Source organism: Pristiophorus japonicus, unplaced genomic scaffold (genome assembly GCF_044704955.1).
Source record: "Pristiophorus japonicus isolate sPriJap1 unplaced genomic scaffold, sPriJap1.hap1 HAP1_SCAFFOLD_405, whole genome shotgun sequence".
NCBI classification, from domain to species: domain Eukaryota; kingdom Metazoa; phylum Chordata; class Chondrichthyes; family Pristiophoridae; genus Pristiophorus; species Pristiophorus japonicus.
Genome location: NW_027253926.1, coordinates 428385 through 445260, shown reverse-complemented (window position 1 = coordinate 445260; position 16876 = coordinate 428385). Strand labels below are relative to the sequence as shown.

General features: G+C 47.2%; 1 protein-coding gene across 1 annotated transcript in view; it reads left to right on the top strand.

The window, feature by feature from the left end:
- The window catches only part of LOC139250660 (uncharacterized protein C6orf118-like), a 122527-nt gene that overhangs the window by 62897 nt on the left and 42754 nt on the right, over window positions 1–16876 (top strand). The window contains exon 5 of the mRNA XM_070873032.1: window positions 12132–12256. Within this exon, the coding sequence (XP_070729133.1) occupies window positions 12132–12256 (125 nt within the window). The remainder of the gene's footprint in view (window positions 1–12131; window positions 12257–16876) is intronic.

The following is a 16876-nucleotide window of genomic DNA, read 5'->3' as shown; positions in this document are numbered from 1 at the left end:
TATCCTTCCTCAGATTAAGAGACCAAAATTGCACACAATACTCAAGATGTGGCCCCTATACAACTGCAGTAAGACCGCCCTGCTCCTATACTCAAATCCTCTCGCTATGAAGGCCAGCATGCCATTAGCTTTCTTTACTGCCTGCTGTACCTGCATGCCAACCTTCAATGACTGATGTATCATGACACCCAGGTCTCGTTGCACCTCCCCTTTTACTACTGTCACCATTCAGATAATAATCTGCCTTCGTGTTTTTGCCACCAAAGTGGATAACCTCACACTTATCCACATTATACTGCATGTGCCATGCATTTGCCCATTCACCTAACCTCTCCAAGTCCCCCTGCAGCCTCCTAGCATCCTCCTCGCAGCTCGCACTGCCACCCAGCTTAGTGTCATCTGCAAACTTGGAGATATTACACTCAATTCCTTCATCTAAATCATTAATGTATATTGTAAATAGCCGGGTAAATAGCTGGGTAAATAGCAACAGCTGCCGTCCGTAAAAATGGGGGCAGAAATTATGATCTGAAATTGTTGAGCTCAACGTTGAGTCCAGAAGGCTGTAAGGTGCCTCATAGAAGGATGAGGTGTTGTTCTTTGAGCTTCATTGGAACAGTGTAGGAGACCGAGGACGGAGAGGTCAGAGTGGGAGTGGAGTGGAGAATTAAAGTGACAGGCGACCGGAAGCTCGGGGTCACACTTACGGACTGAACGAAGGTGTTCAGCAAAGTGGTCACCCAATCTGCCTTTGGTCTCCCCAATGTAGAGGAGACTGCACCGTGAGCAGTGAATACAGTATATTAAATTGCAAGAAGTACAAGTAAATCGCTGTTTCACCTGGAAGGGATATTTGGGGCCCTGGACAGTAGGAAGGGAGGAGGTAAAAGAGCAGGTGATGCATCTCCTGCGCTTGCATGGGAAGGTACCGTGGGAAGGGGAGGGGGTGCTGAGGTTAATAGAGGAGTAGAGCAGGGTGTCGCAGAGGGAATGGTCCCTTCAGAATGCTGAGAGGGGAGGGGAAGATGGTGGTTTTATTTTTGTTCTAAAATGGCTGCAGTGGGGAATGGTCCAGTTTTGTCAGTTCTCCGATAAAATGACTTGGTTCATCGCTGATTCCCGCTGATCCCCGACTACTGATTGATTAGGACTGAATGGAGGATCTGACCGATACTTATCGATGCCACCTTGTGTGTGGCTGGTCTGTGAGCATAGCGTGGGTGTCAGCTGCAGAATTCAACTCCGTTGTTGTGGAGACCTGACGCCACGTTGATTTCAACGGCTGAATGTTGTCCGGAGGTTATCGTGGCTGGGCTTCCCCCCTCCACTCAGATACCCCATCAATTTTCTCAATGAGATATCTTCTCTGTTTTCCCCCTTCTGCCTCTGCACCGAGCGACTTCTCATCCTCGGTGATTTCAATCTCCACTTCAACTCTTCTTGCTCCCTCTCCTCTGAGTTCACTGCCCTCCTTTCCTCCCTTAATCTCTCCCTTCATGTCAACTCCCCCACCCATATACACTGCCACCCCTTCGCTCTTATCATCTCACCTGGCCTCGCTATCCACTCCGTAACCATCACCGAGAAGGCAATCTCCAACTGATAAAAGTTGATTCTTTTCCCTCAATCTGGTTCAGCAAAATTACTGAGTTGAATACCGTTTCTGCCTTAAACAAAGCAAGCTTTTATTTCAAAGCAAATCTCGATCGAGGACTTTATCAGACAGAAGGAATGCACTCTGATAGATCGCACTCACTTCCTACGGACAAAAGTGACGTTACGTTGTAAAGGGACGACGGTTATACATTTTCGGTAAAAGATAACAAGATACAATTAGAGTGACATCCTAGTTCAGCCTATCCTCTTTGATCCCTCTTTCCCTTTGTCCACTCATAAGCCGATCTAAGAATGGTCTGATTTTACACAAAGGCCCATTATTCCCGTACTGTTAATGTTTCAGGTTAGCAATGTGAGTTAGTACAACCTTGAGGTTTTTTTGCAAGCTGTGGGTTTTGTTTCAAACTGTGTTAGTGTTGTAACATTTTGCAGTCTTGAGTCTGAGATGTCATGGCTATTCCTCCATGAATTCTTTGTTAGCTTATACTGTCCATATATAATTCCCATGTTCTCAACTTCTCGACTTTAATGTCTGTATACATTTAATATCCATGTTCAGTATGCATTCTCACAACTATTTCCTTATATCACTCTCTACCTATATTTCCCTTCACCCTCCTAAACGCACTTCTTTTCCGTATCCGCCCCTGGAAAAAAACTCCCTAAGTACCTTACCACTGCACTTTCTAATTCCCAACTACCTAGCCTTTGGCCTACAATTCTTCCTGACATCTCTGCAGCTACTGACTTACTAAATCACACCCTCTCCACCACCTTTGATGCCCTGATCCCCACGAAAACCATTACACTCTCTCACCCTAGTCGTTCCCCCGGTATACCCCTCATCTCCACTCCCTTAAGTCCAGGGGACGCAGACTTGAACATCTTTGGCGGACAACTGGTCTAATCATCCATCACCAGATTTGGCTAGTTCATATAAAGCACCACCGGGTCCTGCTCTCCATCACTAAAACCACCCACTATCCAGGCGGCAAAAGTAACACTGGCTTCTCTTCTCCACCACTAACCATCTCCTCAAACCACCCTCCCGGGCCTCCTCCTCCCTCACCTCCAACAATAAATGTGAGGAGCTCAAGGCCTTCTTTGTTAAAAAGATCGACAACATCAATCAACTGCTTCTGCTTTCAATTCCATCCTCCCCCCGGCCCACCGAGCCTCACTTCCTCATTTTACTCCAGCCATAACCCAAAATTTGCATATTTCTCTAATTTCTCTCCTATCTCTTGCCCTTTCAAAGCTCATCTTGCCAATGAGAGCGACCTCCTGCTCTCTCAGCCCTATTCCTACTAGATCGCTGACCACCCAACTTTCCTTCCTGGCTCCCATGTTAGCGGATATGTTAACGTTTCTCTCTCCTCCGGTATTGTCCCCATTTCCTTCAAATCTGTCGTCATTACCCCTCTCCTCAAAAAAAACAACCCATAAACTTGAGGTCATCCAAAACTCTGCCGCCCATGCCACCCGTGTGCTAACTCGCACCAAGTCCCGATCACCCATCACCCCTGTACTCGCTGACCAACACTGGCTCCCAATTAAGCAACGCCTCGATTTCAAAATTCTCATCCTTATTTGCAAATCCTTCCATGGCTTCGCGCCTCCTTATCTCTGTAATCTCCTCCAGCCCACGAGACCTCTGCGCTCTGTCTATCCTGACCTTTTGCACATTCCCAATTTTAAATGCTGCCATGGTCATAAGCTCTGGAATTCCCTCCCTAAATCTCTCCGCCTCTCTATTTCCCTTTCCTCCTTTAACACGCTCCTTCAAATCTCACTCTCGACCAAGCTTTTGTTCATTGGCCCTAACATCTCCTTAAATGGCTCGGTGTCAAATTTTGTTTTTTTATTTGATAACACTCCTGTGTAGCGCCTCGTGACATTTTATTACATTAAAGGTGCTTATATAAATATAAGTTGTCTGGAATCAGGCTGGAGGTGACGGAGGATGATCCGTTGAACGTGGAGGCTGGGTGGTGAGGACAAGGGGAATCCTGTCCTGTCATGGTTCTGGGAGGGGACAGGGTGGGAGCAGAAGTGCAGAAATGGAATGAGCACGGTCGAGGGCCCTGTCAACCATGGCAGAGGGGAATCCTTCGTTGAGGAATAAGGAATACAGATCGGATGCACCGGTATGTAAGGTGGCAATGTCGGAACAGATGCGACGGAGACAGAAACTGGGAGAATGGAATAGAGTCCTTTCAGGAATGGAGTGGGAGGAAGTGTATCCAGGTAGCTGTGGGAGTTAGTGGGCTTATAGTGAATACTGGTCGATAACCTATCCCCAGAATTGGAGACAGAGAAGTCGAGGAAGGGAAGGGAAGAATCGGAGATGGACCATGTGAAGGTGAGGGAAGGGTGGATTTGGAAGCAAAGTTGGTGACATTTTCCAGTTCAGGGCGAGAGCAGGAAATGGTATTGATACAGTCATCAATATACAGGAAAAAGAGGTGAAGGAGGGGACCCGAGTAGGACTGGAACAAAGGAATGTTCCACATATCCCACAAAAAGGCAGGCATAGCTAGGACCCATGCGGGTTCCCATAGCAACACCTTTAATTTGGAGGAAGTGAGTGGAGTTAAAGGAGAAGTGGTTCAATGTGAGAACAAGTTCAGCCAGGGGGAGGAGGGTGATGGTGGATGGGGACTGGTTGGGCCTCTGCTCGAGGAAGAATTGGAGCGCCCTCAGGCCATCCTGGTGGGGGATGGAAGTGTAGAGGGATTGGACGTCCGTGGTGAAAAGGAGACGGTTGGGGCCAGGAAACTGGAAACTGTTAAAGTGACGGAGGGCGTCGGAGGAGACGTGGATATAGGTGGGAAGAGAATAGGCAAGGAGAGAAAAAATAGAGTCGAGATAGGAAGAAATCAGTTCTGTGGGGCAAGAACAGGCTGAACATTGGGACTACCGGGGCAATCCTGTTTGTGGATCTTGGGAAGGAGGTAGAAGTGGGCTGTGCGGGGTTGGGGAACTATGAGGTTGGCGGCCATGGAGGGAAGATCTCCAGAGGAGATGAGGTCTGTGACGGTCTTGCAAACGATGGCTTGATGTTCAGTAGTGGCGTCATGGTCCAAGGGGAGGTAGGAGGAGGTGCCAGAGGGTTGCCGATCAGCATTAGCAAAGTAGAGGTCGGTTCACCGAACAACAACAGCACCACTCTTGTCAGCAGGTTTAATGATAATGTTAGGGTAGGATCTGAGCGAGCGGAGTGCTGCAAGTTCAGAGGGAGGTTGGTTGGAGTAAGTGAGGGGAGTAGAGAAATTGAGATGGCCGATGGGAACGGCCAGCGTGACAATGAAAAAAAGGGTAAGAGGCCAGAGGGAGAGGTCCAGGTCGACTGAGAATTCTGAAGTTGGGAGACAGGGTCAGCTGTGCAGGGGGGAGGGGCAGGGGAGCTCCTGGCCAGAGAAGAGGGCACGGAGGTGAACATGAAAGCAATGGAGGTGGGAGTGTAAGGGAATGAAGCTGAGGCCTTTGCTGAGGACTAATGGTTCGGGGTCAGAGAAGGGATGGTCAGAGAGCCTGAGATTGGAAGAAGGGCTGGGCTGGGTCAGAGGAAACTGAAGGGGAAAGAAAGAAAAAGAAAGATTGGATTTACATAGCGCCTTTCACCACCACCGGATGTCTCAAAGTGCTTTACAGCCAATGAAGTACTTTTTGGAGTGTAGTCACTGTTGTAATGTGAGAAATGCGGTAGCCAATTTGCGCACAGCAAGCTCCCACGTTGGCAACTAGGCCCATATAGCAGTGCCTGGTCTCCAGTCATCCTGGACCCCCTTGCCACTGGACCAAGACCTTACTCAGTTAAGCCCGTGTGGTAGCCGGTGTGTAACGACCACCCCATGTTAAAAGAACTCATGCACAGGCATCTTCCACTCCTCTAACATGGGGTTCGGAACCTGGAACGTCAGGATCCTCATGGACAACCTCAACAGCGACAGACCGGAATGCCGCACCGCCATAGTTGCCCAGGAACTTAGATGCTTTGATATCGACATCGCTGCCCTAAGCGAGACCCGACGGGCAGGGGAAGGCCAGCTCAAGGAACAAGGTGGAGGTTATACCTTTTTCTGGAAAGGACATGGATTGTGGTTCTCGCATTGGACTGTTCAGTCACCTAAGGACTCATTTTTAAGAGTGGATTTTTAAGGGGGAATGACTCTTTAGGGGAAGACAGCAGCAGCCAAGTTCATGGCACCGTGGGTGGCTCTGCTGCACAGGAGGGCAGGAAAAAGAGTAGGAGAGCGATCGTGATAGGGGATTCAATTGTAAGGGGAATAGATAGGCGTTTCTGCGGCCGCAACCGAGACTCCAGGATGATATGTTGCCTCCCTGGTGCAAAGGTCAAGGATGTCTCGGAGCGGGTGCAGGACATTCTGAAAAGGGAGGGTGAACAGCCAGCTGTCGTGGTGCATATATGTACCAACGATATAAGTAAAAAACGGGATGAGGTCCTACGAGATGAATTTAGGGAGCTTGGAGCCAAATTAAAAAGTAGGACCTCAAAAGTAGTAATCTCAGGATTGCTACCAGTGCTACATGCTAGTCAGAGTAGGAATCGCAGGATATCGCAGATGAATATGTGGCTTGAGCAGTGGTGCAGAAGGGAGGGATTCAAATTCCTGGGACATTGGAACCGGTTCTGGGGGAGGTGGGACCAGTACAAACCAGAGGGTCTGCACCTGGGCAGGACTGGAACCAATATCCTAGGGGAGGAGTGTTTGCTAGTGCTGTTGGGAAGGAGTTAATATGGCAGGGGGATGGGAACCTATGCAGGGAGGCAGAGGGAAATAAAATGGAGACAGAGGCAAAATATAGAAAGGATAATAGTAAAAGTGGATGGCAGAGAAACCCAAGGCAAAAAATAAAATGGCCACATTACATCAAAATTCTAAATGGGCAAAGTGTGTTAAAAAGACAAGCCTGAAGGCTCTATGCCTCAATGCGAGGAGTATTCGGAATAAGGTGGACGAATTAACTGCACAGAGAGCAATTAATGGATATGATGTAATTGGCATCACAGAGACATGGCTCCAGGGTGACCAAGGCTGGGAGCTCAACATCCAGGGGTATTCAACATTTAGGAAGGATAGACAGAAAGGAAAAGGAGGCCGGGTGGCGTTACTGGTTAAAGAGGAAATTAATGCAATAGTAAGGAAGGACATTGGCTTGGATGTTGTGGAATCGGTATGGGTGGAGCTACGGAATACCAAAGGGCAGAAAACGCTAGTGGGAGTTGTGTACAGACCAGCAAACAGTAGTAGTGAGGTTGGGGACAGCATCAAACAAGAAATAAGGGATGTGTGCAATAAAGGTACAGCAGTTATCATGGGCGACTTTAATTTATATATAGATTGGGCTAACCAAACTGGTAGCAATGTGGTGGAGGAGGATTTCCTGGAGTGTAATCGGGATGGTTTTCTTGACCAATATGTCGAGGAACCAACTAGAGAGCTGGCCATCCTAAACTGGGTGATGTGTAATGAGAAGAGACGAATTAGCAATCTTGTTGTGCGAGGCCCCTTGGAGAAGAGTGACCATAATATGGTCGGATTCTTTATTAAGATGGAGAGTGACACAGTTAATTCAGAAACTAGGAAAGGTAACTTCGATGGTATGAGGCGTGTATTGGCTAGAATAGACTGGCAAAGGATACTTAAAGGGTTGACGGTGGATAGGCAATGGCAAACATTTATAGATCACATGGATGAACTTCAACAATTGTACATCCCTGTCTGGAGTAAAAATAAAACAGCGAATGTGGCTCAACTGTGGCTAACAAGGGAAATTAATGATTAGGAGGGGGAAAATAGAGTACGAGAGGAAGCTTGCCGGGAACATAAAAACTGACTGCAAAAGCTTCTATAGATATGTGAAGAGAAAAAGATTAGTGAAGACAAACGTAGGTCCCTTGCAGCCGGACTCAGGTGATTTTATAATGGGGAACAAAGAAATGACAGACCAATTGAACAAATACTTTGGTTCTGTCTTCACGAAGGAAGACACAAATAACCTTCCCGATGTACGAGTGGACCGAGGGTCTAGTGAGAAGGAGGAACTGAAGCATATCCTTATTAGGCAGGAAATTGTGTTGGGGAAATTGATGGGATTGAATTAAAATGGGATAAAATCCCCGGGGCCTGATTGTCTGCATCCCAGAGTACTTAAAGAAGTGGCCCTAGAAATAGTGGATGCATTGGTGATCATTTTCCAACAGTCTATCAACTCGGGATCAGTTCCTATGGACAGGAGGGTAGCTAATGTAACACCACTTTTTAAAAAAGGAGGGAGAGGGAAAACGGGTAATTATAGACCGGTTAGCCTGACATCAGTCGTGGGGAAATTGTTGGAATCAATTATTAAGGATGAAATAGCAGCGACAGGAAAGCAGTGACAGGATCGGTCCAAGTCAGCATGGATTTATATGGGGAAATCATGCTTGACAAATCTTCTGGAATTTTTTGAGGATGTAACTAGTAGAATGGACAAGGGAGAACCAGTGGATGTGGTGTATTTGGACTTTCAAAAGGCCTTTGACAAAGTCCCACATAAGAGATTGGTATGCAAAATCAAAGCACAAGATATTGGGGGTAATGTACTGGCGTGGATAGAGAACTGGTTGGCAGACAGGAAGCAGAGAGTCGGGATAAACGGGTCCTTTTCGGAATGGGAGGCAGTGACTAGTGGAATGCTGCAGGGCTCAGTGCTGGGACCCCAGCTCTTTACAATATACATTAATGATTTAGATGAAGGAATTGAGTGTAATATCTCCAAGTTTGCAGATGACACTAAACTGGGTGGTGGTGTGAGCTGTGAGGAAGATGCTTAGAGGCTGCAGGGTGATTTGGACATGTTAGGTGAGTGGGCAAATGCATGGCAGATGCAGTATAATGTGGATAAATGTGAAATTATCCACTTTGGAGGCAATAACACGAAGGCAGAACATTATCTGAATGGCAGCAGATTAGGAAAAGTAAAGGTGCAACGAGACCTGGGTGTCATGGTTCATCAGTTACTGAAAGTGGGCACGCAGGTACAGCAGGCTGTGAAGAAGGCAAATGTCCTGTTGGCCTTCATAGTTAGGGGATTTGAATATAGAAGCAGGAAGGTCTTACTGCAGTTGTACAGGGCCTTGGTGAGGCCTCACCTGGAATATTGTGTTCAGTTCTGGTCTCCTAACCTGAGGAAGGACGTTCTTGCTATTGAGGGAGTGCAGCGAAGGTTCAGCAGACTGCTTCCAGGGATGGCTGGACTGACATATGAGGAGAGACTGGATCAACTGGGCCTTTATTCATTGAGTTTAGAAGGATGAGAGGGGATCTCATAGAAACTTATAAGATTCTGACGGGACTGGACAGGTTAGATACGGGAAAAATGTTCCCGATGTTGTGGAAGTCCAGAACCAGGGGACACAATCTTAGGATAAGGGGTAGGCCATTTAGGACTGAGATGAGGAGAAACTTCTTCACTCAGAGAGTTGTTCACCTGTGGAATTCCCTGTCGCAGAGAGTTGTTGATGCCAGTTCATTGGATATATTCAAGAGGGAGTTAGATATGGCCCTTACGGCTAAAGGGATCAAGGGGTATGGAGAGAAAGCAGGAAAGGGATACTGAAGCGAATGATCAGCCATGATCTTATTGAATGGTGGTGCAGACTCGAAGGGACGAATGGCCAACTCCTGCACCTATTTTCTATGTTTCTATGTTTCCTTGATTTCGAGGGACTGCCTACGATGATGATGAGCAAGCTCCCACAAACAGCAATGTGATAATGACCAGATAATCTGTTTTTGTTATGTTGATTGAGGGATAAATATTGGCCAGGACACCAGGGATAACTCCCCTGCTCTTCTTCGAAATACTGCCATGGGATATTTTATGTCCACTTGAAATGGTTTAATGTCCCATCCGAAAGATGGCACCTCCAACAGTGCAGTGCTCTCTCAGCACTGCACTGGGAATGTCAGCCTAGATTTATGTGCTCAAGTCCCTGGAGTAGGACTTGAACCATCAACCTTCTGCCTCAGAGGCGAGTGTGCTACCCACTGAGCCATAGCTGGCACTGACACTGAGAAGGTTCAGGAAGGTGGTTGGTGTCCAAGAGTTGTTGAGGCTTGTGATGCTTGACACCTGAAAGGAAACATAGAAACAAAGAAAATAGGTGCAGGAGCAGGCCATTCGGCCCTTCGAGCCTGCACCGCCATTCAATATGATCATTGCTGATCAGTCGACATCAGTACCCCATTCCTGCTTTCTCTCCATACCCCTTGATCCCTTTAGCCGTAAGGGCCACATCTAACTCCCTTTTGAATATGTCCAATGAACTGGCATCAACAACTCTCTGTGGCAGAGAATTCCACAGGTTCACAACTCACTGGGTGAAAAAATTTCTCCTCATCTCGGTCCAATATGGCTTACCCCTTATCCTTAGACTGTGTCCCCTGGTTCTGGACTTCCCCAACATCGGGAACATTCTTCCAGCATCTAATCTGTCCAGTCCCGTCAGAATTTTATATGTTTCTATGAGATCCCCTCTCATTCTTCTAAATTCCAGTGAGTATAAGCCGAGCCGATCCAGTCTTTTCTCATATGTCAGTCCTGCCATCCCGGGAATCAGTCTGGTGAATCTTCGCTGCACTCCCTCAATACCAAGAATGTCCTTCCTCAGATTAAGAGACCAAAACTGCACACAATACTCAAGGTGTGGTCTCACCAAGGCCCTGTACAACTGCAACAAGACTCCCTGCTCCTATACTCAAATCCTCTCGCTATGAAGGCCAGCATGGCATTTACTTTCTTTACTGCCTGCTGAATCTGCATGCCTACCTTCAATGACTGATGTACCATTACACCCAGGTCTCATTGCACCTTCCCTTTTACTAATCTGTCACCGTTCAGATAATAATCTGCTTTCCTGTTTTTGCCACCAAAGTGGATAACCTCGCACTTATCCACATTATACTTCATCTGCCGTTCATTTGCCCATTCACCTAACCTGTCCAAGTCACCCTGCAGCCTCTTAGCATCCTCCTCACAGCACACACCACCACCCAGCTTAGTGTCATCTGCAAACTTGGAGATATTACACTCAATTCCTTCGTCTAAATCATTAATGTATATTGTAAATAGCTGGGGTCCCAGCACTGAATCCTGCAGCACCCCACTAGTCACTGCCTGCCATTCTGAAAAGGACCCGTTTATTCCGACTCTCTGCTTCCTGTCTGCCAATCAGTTCTCTATCCACGTCAATACATTACCCCCAATACCATGTGGCTTAATTTTGCACACTAATCTCTGCTATCGGTAGCAATACTGAAGAAAATTTTTTTTCTGTTAAAGCGCCGGATGAGGCGAAGGATGAAATGGAACTGCGGACCAGGACAGCTCTGAGATAGTGTGTGTGTCGGTGCTGCTGAAGAGAGAGGTCGAGCGTGTGTCTGTGACAGATTATCTGGTCAGTATCTCAGTGCTGTGTGTGGGAGCTTGCTATGTGCAAATTGGCTGCCGCGTTTCCTATATTACAACAGGTCTACACCGAAAATACTTAAAGTGCTTTGGGACACAAGAGGGCATGAAAGACGCTATTTAAATGCAAGTCTTCCTTTCTTTCGTCGTTGAACTCATTGCTGTTACATACATTGCATCTTCTTGCTAAAAGAATCAAATCTAGATTTTGTTCATTTTGGGTGATACTGAATCATAGGCCGTCCCTCGAAGCGAGGATGACTTGCTTCCACGCCAAAAAAGGATGAGTTCACAGGTGTTTCGAAAGAAGGGCCCGAACTACATCCTGAAGGGGTGAAGATACCTGTGCGTGGATTTTTTTAACGTGTGGTGACCGTTGCACACCAGGCACCACACGGGCTTGACAGAGCTAGGTCTTGGTCCAGTGGCAAGGGTTACCCAGGACGACTGGAGACCAGCTCTGCTGCACGGACCTAGTGCGCACACATATCACAGTGTGGGCTGGCCCATGCTGCCCCTGGGCCCCTGGCCCCGAACTCATGCCTCCCCTGAGCCCCGATCACATCCTTCCACAGTCTCTCACTGCTCTTTCGCCCCAACCTCACCGCTCCTGCAGTACCGGCCCACGCTCCAATCACGGACCTGGACCTTGCTGACGTCACTCTCCGTTGCCGTCGTCCTCCTGCACCAGCTCGGGCTGCTCCCTGAATTGGTACGCCTCTACGCTGCTCCCGGGACGCTCACCTGCGCTCCTTTTATGGCCCCTTTTATGCTGAATAACGTGCATGCTTCTATATTTATCTTTTGCTTGTCATATCCCCTCCATTAAACGTGATGCAGATCTTTTGTGCTGTACCACCATAATGGGACAGGGATGAACATCCCTTTTTTGATGTATGCAGTGACCTCTGATGTCACCGGGCAGCACACTGCTTTGCCACTAACTGTTGCCATTAAATATTTACAGATAGAAGTTTCCAAAAAGCTTAATGTTTTTTTGTTAAATGTATTTTTCTTTCTCCTTCTAAATCCAACAGATCTTTCAGGCTCAGCTCCGAGGTATGAACAGCAGGACAGTGAAAACTCAGCACGTAGAGGAGGCCCGACAAAAAGTCGTAAGTCTGGAGCAGGAAGCAAGGCGTGCTTTGCGGAGGAACAATGAGTAAATGTACGCCGTTTCTATGAGAATATTGCTGTAAATTAGGCACTTTATTCTGTAATCGTAGAATCATAGAAAATTATGACACAGAAGGAGGCCAATTGGCCCATGGTGTCCGTGTCGGTCGAAAAACAGCTCCCCAGCCTAATCCCACCTTCCAGCACTCGGTCCGTAGCCCTATAGGTCATGGCTCTTCAAGTGCACATCCAAGTATTTTTTTAAATGTGATGAGGGTTTCTGCCTCTACCACCCTTTCAGAGTTCCAGATCCCCACCGCCCTCTGGGTGAAATGTCATTTCCTCATCTCCCCTCTAATCTTTCTACCAATTACTTTAAATCTATGCCCCCTGGTTATTGACCCCTCTGCTAAGGGAAATAGGTCCATCCTATCCACTATATCTAGGCCCCTCAGAATTTTATACACCTCAATTAAATCTCCCCTCAGCCTCCTCTGTGCCAAAGAAAACAACCCCAGCCTAACCAATCTTTCCTCATAGCTAAAGTGATGACATTGATTTGGAACGAATGGTTTCATCTGGTTATGCAATGGCCCTTCAGTTAACACACACTGCACAAGTCATACCCCTCTGCACGAGTCCACTTGTGTGGAGGACGACCGTACATTTCAACCAGTCGCCCATTGTTATGGCAAATGTTGACTAATTGAAGCAGTGGTAAATTTACCAGCCCATCGTTTTACTTTATTCCACAAGACTGGAGTGAGCTATTATTGCTAACATGGTGGGGATGGGGGGGAAGGCACCAGTAAAATGGAAGAATTATAGATTCATCCTATCATCAACCCAGAGAACTCCCAAGCCATTAACATTTAAATCGACAGAACATGGGAGTTAAATTAGGGAGCGCCCACTTTTTTGCGCTGGCTGCTTTGGGGCAAACCAATGTTGCAGCAGGAACCTGAAGCAGGCATTAGGCCCCTTATATGCATACGCACATGGCCTACTCCCTGCTTCAGGCAAGGGTAAAGGACGCATCTTGTTTATCCGTATCCAATATTATACTGTAGAATGGTAACTAAATAGCCACGTGTCATACGTGAGTCTTAATGCTAAGTGCCTGTGGGCTATTTGAGCCTAGAGGCCAAAGGAGATGGTTCTGATCCTGTCCTAACCCAATATTCACACCCATTTATTAATAGGATAAAGATCAGAACTGGGTCTCCTTGCCAATTCCCCCTTCTGTAACCTAGGCATGCTGTAGTATTTGTAGTACCATTCTGGTTGCGATTAACTAACTCGCACGGGGCAGAGATTAAACCTGACACCGTGCCGGTACGTATGACTTAGAACCACTAAGGGTAGCGCACTTACGAAGGTACGAACAATGACAGACAGGTAAAGACCATTGGTCCATTGAGTCTGTCCCACACAATGGCGATACCTTGTGTACCACAACATATACACTCCATCCCACCCCAAACCATGTGATCTCCTGGGAAAGGCAAAAACAGATAAAAAGCCCAGGCCAATTTGGAAAGAAAAATCTGGGAAATTGCTCTCCGACCCATCTCGGCGATTGAAACTAGCCCAGGAGATCCCTCTGGCCTTGAATTCCCTGCAGTACCTACCTTCTGTAAGAGGTGATCTCCGCCCCAGCCAGAAACAAATCCAGCTTTCGCTTGAGGGAATTCAGTGAGTCTGCATCCGCCACATGGAACGGCAGCTTGTTCCAGAGGTCTACTGTTCTCTGGGAAATGAACCACCTCCTGACCTCTGACCTCGATCTAACCTTATACAACTTAAACTTGTGCCCCCTGGTTCTACCTAACCTATTTAATTGAAATAAACGGTCAGCTTGAACACAATCTATTCCCTTCATTATCTTGTATACCTCAATAAGCCATTGGGAAACTATAATTAACGAATGTTGAAGTAAACACAACTGACTATATAAAATAGTGCTTTGTGTAATGCAGTACTGAGTGCATTTTGAAATCCAGAATATCCTGTATAGCCTGGCAATAAAGGGTACTGTCTTTTTTTTTTTAAAGAGAACAAAATATATTATTGATCTCTGTTTCTTAAATGTATTTTCCCATATCTCTCCTGAGGTTAGACATGAAATCCAACTGAAATACAGAAGGCATTTTGTCTTTTGCTATTTGTAAGGGTCATATGTGAAATGAGTTTGTGGTCTAAACTCGGCACTAATTAGCAGTCTTGCTCATTGTTCAGATAACTGCTGTAGATAATGGAGACCACACTGATGGAGTCTGCCTCTGATGTTGGAGTGGAGTGAACTTTGCTCCAAAATAGGACCATGATTCCACAACTCCATAAAATTTGATTTTCCCTCCCCCCAAACAATTTTCCTGACTGGAGCCAATACCTGGTGTTCTGATTCAGTCAAATTACACCAATCTTCTAATTAATACGCTGTCCCTAATCGCCATGCATTTTACACCTTGCACACTTTACCTGCAGTTGAAATGCATGGAGATTATCTAACCCACGGATCACAACTCCTTAATCAGCTGAAGCTGAATCTATGTCAGCAGGTTAAGTGTGCAACATGTTAAATTCATGGGGGGAAAAATTTGTTCTTGCCCGGATAGCAGTCGGTGTCCTCGCCAACTGCCGTTAACGGTGCTCGAAATGGCAGCCACGCTAAACAAGGTAAATTGGCGTGGGGGGCATGGTGGTAAGTGGTGCAGCGCTGTCCTGAGGTACAACAGTGTCCTGGTGGCATTGCACGGGGGATCCAGGACCAATCTGTATCCCTGAGTGTCTGGTGTGAGGCTGTGAAGCTCACAGTGCATTGTGGGTAGCGAGGAGCTGTGAAATTTAAAGGGCCATGCATATTGAAGCAAGGGAAAATAAGTGCACTGATTCAGTATATTTTTCAGCCCTTTTTCTGTCTTAACAAATAATCAGTATTTAAAAGAAGTTCCAAATGTCAATATTCAGCATTTACAGCTGAATGACCTTCCGAAAATCAACAAAAGTAAAAACTGCCTCAGCACTAACACAAATGGCTTAGCGAGCCAGGGAAGGGGCACCCAGGGTCTCGCACGCAGCACTCCAGCTTTGTGCAGGGGGTCGACACTGCAAGACACGCCCTTTCCCTACAGGAGGCCTCCAGAAAGAACAATGTGGGAATACATCACTAAGGCAGTTACTGCCAGCAGTGTTGCCCCCACCACATGACTCCAGTGCCCAAAGAAGCTTCACGATCTCAGACCACTGGTCAAGGTCAGTGAATGCATCTTCCAAAGTCTCACCGACCAACTGAACCTCTAGCCTCACACACTGCTCAATGCAGGATCCTCAATCACTCACCTACCAACAATCTGCACCAATCACAAGGCACATCTCCTATTCCTAGCCTCACCTCACCCCCTTGGAGGACACGGTGCTGGCCATTCTTGGCAGGGGCCTGGCTGAGCCCTCAGCCAGCGGCGGGGCTGAAAGGATACAAGATGCGGGTATCCTCAAACGTTATTGTCGTTCTGACATGCACCTCTAGGCTTCCCACCCTCCCATCAGCACAGCTCCACCCTTGCGCCTTCCTTATTTCACACATCCAAAAAATACAGCCTGCCCAGGCAGTGAGCCCGCAGGCAAATGATTCCATCCTGGATATCCTAGCAACAACGAGTCTTTCTGGGATGCATCCTTCTGTCTGATTGCTCCTCTTCTGCTTCTTCCTCTTCCCTCTGCAAGAGAACGCTGGAAATATGAAATGACAGCATAAAATGCAGCAAATACTCAGTTGGTCAGGCAGCATGTCGACCTGAGACATGAACGCCACGGATGTTGCATGACCTGCTGAGTATTCCCAGTATGTTCTGTCTTCTCAAAGGCGTTCACTTACCATCCGAGCCCTTGCAAGCATCCAGCAGCACTCCCGACTTAAAAAAAACCTTTCACATCTATTGCAGCAAGCCACCACTTCAACAAAATAAAAAAAGTCCAAATCCTTCTATTCAAACTTACCTGATTGATGTGTGTGTCCCTTTAACAGCTGCAGATATCGCCCCTGTCGGGTTAACCTGGCGTGCTAAAAACCCAGCGATGACTCGAGCGCCAGGGTCGAAGTTCATGGAGGTAACGTTAAGTCGGCATTGCACACCAACTGATGTCACCACGATGACATTTCTTTTCAGGGCGCTGCCGGTTATCGACCGCACAAAGGAGGCAACCAATATGACCGGCACCACCAGGACCGCCCCCAGCTGGCGCAAGAACGGCGGCCCGCCATTTTGTCACGCATTGCTGGTGCTACCAGGTGACAATAAGGATATCAATTGCTCACCCAAGGTGTTTCAGGAGCTGCTATCTATTGGAAGTGGAAGTTTGGTGTTAAATGACACCACTCCGATTCACGGCATCAGCTATTGGTTAACAACTATTTAGCACTTAGGCACCACTTAGCACTGGCTGATGCAGGCAGTCGGGGGTTTCTCAGGTCAACTGATAGTTCTGGGGTCCCTGGCTGGGGAGATGGTTGGGGGAGCAAATGGTGGGAGCAATGTGGGCTTGTAAAAAGTGAGTCCACACCTCATGTGGTTTCCCTAGCTCCATATAGACCTGATGCCTGCTTTTGTGTCAGCTGTGGCTCAGTGGGTAGCAGCTTGCCTATGATCTAGAAGGTTGTGGGTTC